The sequence below is a fragment of the Acyrthosiphon pisum genome, chromosome A2 (assembly GCF_005508785.2).
Source record: "Acyrthosiphon pisum isolate AL4f chromosome A2, pea_aphid_22Mar2018_4r6ur, whole genome shotgun sequence".
Lineage (NCBI taxonomy): Eukaryota > Metazoa > Arthropoda > Insecta > Hemiptera > Aphididae > Acyrthosiphon > Acyrthosiphon pisum.
The window spans coordinates 95,955,595-95,962,120 of record NC_042495.1 but is presented as its reverse complement, the minus strand read 5'-3'; the positions used below and the strand labels follow the sequence as shown (position 1 = coordinate 95,962,120).

Sequence of the window (6,526 nt, the reverse complement as noted above, 5' to 3'; positions counted from 1 at the left end):
TACATAGTAAAATGTAATAAGTATGTTATAGTTGACATATCGACGCCCCCCAACGAAAAAAGTCGTAACTCACCACTTTTACAAAATTTTTTTTTTTTTTTTCAAAGTGGTTTTACTGGTGTTACTGGATTTCCGACGAAGATGGTAGTAACTCAATCTTATTGTTCACAACGTCTTTGTTTGATTAAATACAACATTATTAGCGTCGCCGGACAACCAGAAAAACAGTAACACCACATTGAAAAAAAAAAAAATCGTAAAAGTGAGTTACGTCCTTTTTCGTTGGGGGCGTCGATATATTATCTTATTGGTTTTAATTACTTATTTACTTATACATTTATAACTATGCCTATTTGGTGAAAAATACAATATACTTATAAAGTTTTAGCTATTAGGTACCTTATATTATCGAGACTTATAGTTAAATTGATAGGTATTCAACCTATGTTACTTGTACTAGGGCGTTATTTTCTTTGTGTATGTATTGGTGATCACAGCATGTGCCATTGCAGTCACTCGCCTGCAGTGTAAAATTCTAGCATGCATTGGCATAAATAACTTTTCCCTAGTTGGTAGATGAGTATGAATCAAAATCTAGACCTTCAAGAAATCATTTTTCTTTGTTTCTGTAATAGGTATGTGTAATTTGCTGTTTGTTGCTAGTGTGATGTTGCAATCCTCTGATTTTGTATTTTCTTATAAATTTCTTATAAGTTTTTTTCCTTGGACTTACACAATTTTACGTCTTGATTCAAGCTTATATAAAAAATGTATTAACTTTATGTAAGTACCTCTCGAAGTACCTGTATATTCTGCACATTTTCAGTTGTGGATACCTTGAACCAATTATGCGTATAATGCCCCTTGCCAATGTAAACCCCTCCTTCACTTTTTAAATTATTAAATAATATTTATTAGTAGTATTAGTAATATTAATAGTATATTGTAAAAGTAGTATTTGTTCTTGTTCTATTATATAATATAAATGTGTTATGCGCTATTGTTTAAGGGCTCAATCTGTAAAATCTTAAAAAATAAATAAATATTGCAATATTAATAATTATACAGGGTGTTAAATGTTAAATAGGTATGTTTCAAATGTTGGTTAATTTTTATAATACTAATAGTTTATGAGTGCTTTGAATATATTGACATTATATTTATATTAATTTAAAATTCTTTGTTTTCATACTTACTTTATATGGTTGTACATATTTTAACAAAATTCTCTTTTTAGGAATGCGTACTATTTTCATTTTATAAAATTGATGGGTACAAATAATAATAATAATAATATTTTTTTTTTTAATTACCTTAAGTTTTTTATGCAAAGTATTCAAATAGTAATTATGTAGTACATACTTACATACTATTAATTTTAACATTGTTTTTTATACATGTTAAAACATACTATTTTTAGGAAAATGGCAATCTTCTTGTAAAATAGCCTAATTTTAGATATCTGTTCTAAAATGTTATGATAATCTGTACACATATTTTAAATTCCTAATATACACCATATTAAACATTGTACAATTTAAATTTAAAAAAAATCTGCCTGGGGTCTATTTGACAAGGTAGGTTATGTATTAATAATTTATTAATATAACTTCTATCAATTTTAATGTAGGTAATAATTTACTTATTATATATTTTATATATTATTATAAAGCTACTCTATTATTTTTCTATACAAGGACATAAATTCTATTGAAGTTTAATTATTTGCCAATTTGGTATACAACACTAAAATACCACTTTATTTTAATGACGGATTGTAAATACTTGGTAATAAATACTAAATATAACAATACAAACAATAGGTAAAACTTATGATTTTGTACTTAGATCTTGGCAGGTCAATTTACTCAAAATATATTAAAATAACTAAATATGCCCGATATGTTATAAGGAGATGCTAATTGAAATATTTAAGATAATATGTTTATTGTATACCTACATTACATTTTATAGAGGTTATTCATTATTGTTTTTATTTTCTTTATTATGCATTAATTTGTGCATTCTGTATGTGTATAATACATTGGAACTGACCTAACTGCTGAAGTATGTGTATGTTTTATATTATTAATTGTATTTGTAGTACATTTTTCTTTCATCTATACACATATTTTGTTATGGCAAAGATCAATTGTCCAATTAACGTAGGTACTTAAAATAAGTTTATCATAAATGTATACCTATAGTTATTATTCATATGATAAAGGTATACAAAATAATTATATATTATAAATATGTATATTCATTGCTACTGGATATTATAAATCATTTTTTTGAACTGCTGATGGTTGAACCGCTAAAAATTTGAGATTGCACATAGGTTAGAGTGCATTTAACTTAATCTAACTTAAGCTTCAGATATACTATGTATACAAGTGTTTTTAGGTTTTTATATTTAAATTATATTTTTACATTTATAATTTTGAATGTAATAGGTATAGGCACTTATATTCAGTGGCGTGCAGAAATTGTAACTAATGGGACCTAAGTCCTACTTAAAAATCGAGGGTTGGTATTTTTTAGTAAGAAATGTTGATTGAAATAAAACACATGTTGTTGAGTATACATCATATTCTATGAGTTAGACTGCCAGAGTATGTGTAATGTGTATGATACTCAGTTACTATTGAGTAGGCCCCACATGTGAAAAAAGTTCTGCATGCCTCTGCCTATATTATTCATTCTTCCAATACTATTTCAATCTAAAACAATTTGCTCATCTTCATAAAACGGTTCAAAGAATAGAAAAATTTAAAAGTAGAGACCATTAATTTAAAAAAATGTCAAATGGATTTGTTTATTTTGCTTAAGTAATTGATTTCTCTTTTACAAATATACCAATCACCCACTTGATGGGTATGTTGTGTAAAACTAAACACTTGATAAAAATAATTATGTTTACAGTCTGCATCATATATGAATGATAATATATATATATATATATATAGCCAAAACTAAAATATGACTAAAAGGTTGAACATCACAGTCAGTTCTGTGCTTACGACTTCATTGGCGCCCCTTGTAAACATACATATTTAAATATTTGACGCTCTTTAAAACGTTAAATCTTTGGCCGACCTAAGGACTTGCCTCTAATATTCCCTAGGTTATTACTTCTAATATCATTAGCTCTAATAGTAGGTATAATGTATATGATAATTTAGGCTTATACACAGCGATTTTGGGTTTTCTGAAAGTTTTAATGCAAATTATTAATGTGGATTTGCTAATGTTTGAAGGGTGTAAGTAATTTTTCAACACTCCAGGACAGTTCTGAATTTAGAAAAATAACGACCATATATGTTAAAGACTACTGCTAGTAAGACGTGGTGATTAACTAGATACCCATTATTCTCTGATGATAGAAGATATGAAAATATGATGCCTAACATTAAAAAAAACTGGCGATTATATATTTTATTAAATACAGTTTTAAATATATTCACATCAAATAATGTTGAACCCAAATGTCCATTTGCATTATAAAAACTTAAGTAATGAACATCACCAAGAATATACAAAATACCAATTTAATGCCTAAGAACAATCGCCTATTGCACTTTTCTTTTATAATAGATAAAGTCAGGGTTCGCAGTTTTAAACATTTTGTTTAAAAACATTTGTTATAAACATGTTTTAAACAATTGAAATTAAACTTTGTGTTTAAAACAAAATGCTTAAAACAGATTGTTTAAAAATGTTTTTTATAAATTCTTGTAAAACTTAAAAAAAAATAAGTACCTACCAGATGTTATTATTTAAATTATTTTTGTAGTAAGTTATAACAACTTATTATATTAACTATGTTAAATTATAATTCAAATTTATTTTTGTTCTATTAATAATTTAACAGTCCAATTTCTATATTTTTATTATAGTTTTAATTAAATGGGTAGTAGACAGATTTACTTAATACAAATTACCCAATTATTTATTTATTTTAAAAATGTAGTATGCATTCACATATAGTATATTAGTATGTTATATAGAAGCATAGACATATAGTATACACTTTAGCAAAAGTGAAATAAATGACATTTTATATGATATATTTTTAAGTAAATCAATAATCACATAATTGACCGCTTTGTTATTATGAGTACTTACTACCTACTACCTATTTATTTTCTTATTTTATGTTGAATTGACTATTCATAAATAACTTCATTTTTTAAATAATATAATACTTATTACAGCTAAATCTATTGGTTATTATTACATATTAATATTATTATCTATATATATAAGAATCTAACTTGATTTTAGAGATGAAGGAAACCAGTTTGTTTGTTTATTTATTTATTTATTTGTTTGAACTTGCATTTTTTCCATTTGAAATATATATTATTCATTGAACAAATAATTTATTGTTACATTTTTTTCTACCTTATCTCTATTCTATAATAAAAAGAATAGTTGAATTTCAAAATGTAGGATAATATATAGTTTTCAGAAATTAGCAATAACAATAACTACAATATGTAATTATATTATATTATTTGTATAGCCAAAAAATAGTCATATGTTTTTAAATTAAATTATAAAAAAGTAATTTCTTCCGGAGGAAGGTCGGGCAACTAATGTATTATAAATTTTATATTCAATATATTCAAATGTAAGAATTTTACCTATAATAAATATATAATTTTAATTTTTTTATATAGCTTAGAGGTGTGCATTTTATTAGTATTTAATTGATCAGTATTTAAATGCACACTATTTGGTAAGAAATTAATTTTGGGTCTATTGTTTATGAACTTCCAAAATTGATCAGGTTTGGCCTTTAAATTTTACTCAGTTTTGATAATAACTTTAAATAAAGGTACATTTAGTATGAATATTTGAAAAAATGTTATAAATTATAGTCACTTTCCAAACCAGAACTCTTATACAATTGATATAAAATTAAAAAAAAATGTTTACCTATTTTTAATTGTTACTATATACTATATAGTATGTTTAATAGTTACGTTTAATACTTTAATAATTTTAGGCAAGAAAAAAAATATCAATTATTTCATAAAAAATAGATTAAAATAAATCATCAGCTTCATTTATATTTTATACTAAGATCTGAGTAAGACCATTAATTAAATATTTTCACTTTCCAGTTTAAAGATGCTAAGTGAAAGATATATATGCATAGTTACAATTTAAAAAAAAATGTATGTATAAATTATATTCAATGGGTCTATTAATAATTATGGTAAAATAAATGAGTATGCCAGGTTGATAACTATTACTTGGAATATGGAATAGGAGGATTAGCAGATTTATTTACAGATATATTATTTAAATCAGAAAGAACTAAGTATATCATTGAACTAGTATACTATTATATTTTACATAATTTTTATTAAATATTAAAAAACATAATTGTGATACAAATTTAGATTTAAAAATTTTTAAATTCAAAAAATCCAATTAAGTTCGGGAGACACTGCATTTTTGGAAAATTATTTGGATTTCGGTCACTAACGCTGCGATAAGTAATATAATATACCTAACAACATTTCAAATGCCTATAAATAATAAAAACTTTTAGTACAGAAACAACATTTTTTTTTTTTGGTTCGTTTTCACCTATTTATTAACATTGGACATTTTAGATTTTTAGATTCTGAGCGGAGCGATGAATGTGTATGGATTTTACAATGACGTCTATTATTTTTATTTTTACTTCTTCTGTGTACCTATACGATAAGTAGTCGAAATAATGCTTCGATTTAAATAAACAACAAATATATTTCGTAATAATATCATATAGGGTAACTGACCGTCTTCGCTCAGAATCGTTTTTCTTATACAATGACATTATATCATTGAATTCAAATTTAACACAATCCATTAGTGACCCACTTGTAACCTACTGAACAGCAGGGTGACACCCACTTGCCCACATTTGTTTAGTTATGAATTATATTATTATAGGTAGCTATATATTAATGAATTTGATTGGTAAATCAATATTAATATATTTACTTAACATTAAAATATAGTATAAAACGAATCATTATATTTCGTATAATATTACAGTGCGACATCATTAATATACATCGAGTCAACGCTCCTCAGATATACGGAATGTACCTCTTACGCAAGGAAGAAATGAGATTAGCTAATGGCGGATATGATGCCCAGGAGCTGGTGCTTTACCACGTTACTGCCAAGTCCAGAGCTTTGGAGTCTCTAAAGAATGGGCTCGACTGGAGGCTCACCAGACGCGCAAAGTTTGGCTGCGGCGTGTCGTTCAGCAACGACGTGGACTACGGAAATTATTACGCCAATCGATCCACTAATGAAGGTAAACTGTAAATAATAATTAAGTGTTTTTGTTAGTCTCTATTGATCTGTCGACGAAATGCTACACCGTCCCATCCTACTTTTAGGGCCCACGCACTGTGACGATAGTGGCAAAATGAAACCGGAAACAATTTTACATGGCCAAGATAAAATAGTTTTACCGTCACCGCTTCACGTTTAAACGTATCAAAGCCCCTTCAAA

At 26.0% G+C, this 6,526-nt stretch overlaps 1 protein-coding gene across 4 annotated transcripts in view; it reads left to right on the top strand.

Annotated features, from left to right (window-relative positions):
• Window positions 1–6,526, top strand: part of LOC100573273 (probable poly [ADP-ribose] polymerase DDB_G0278045) — a 13,756-nt gene that overhangs the window by 2,791 nt on the left and 4,439 nt on the right. For all 4 annotated transcript variants that reach the window (XM_008186676.3, XM_008186677.3, XM_008186679.3 and 1 more), the window contains exon 4: window positions 6,058–6,325. In XM_008186676.3, the coding sequence (XP_008184898.1) occupies window positions 6,058–6,325 (268 nt within the window). The remainder of the gene's footprint in view (window positions 1–6,057; window positions 6,326–6,526) is intronic.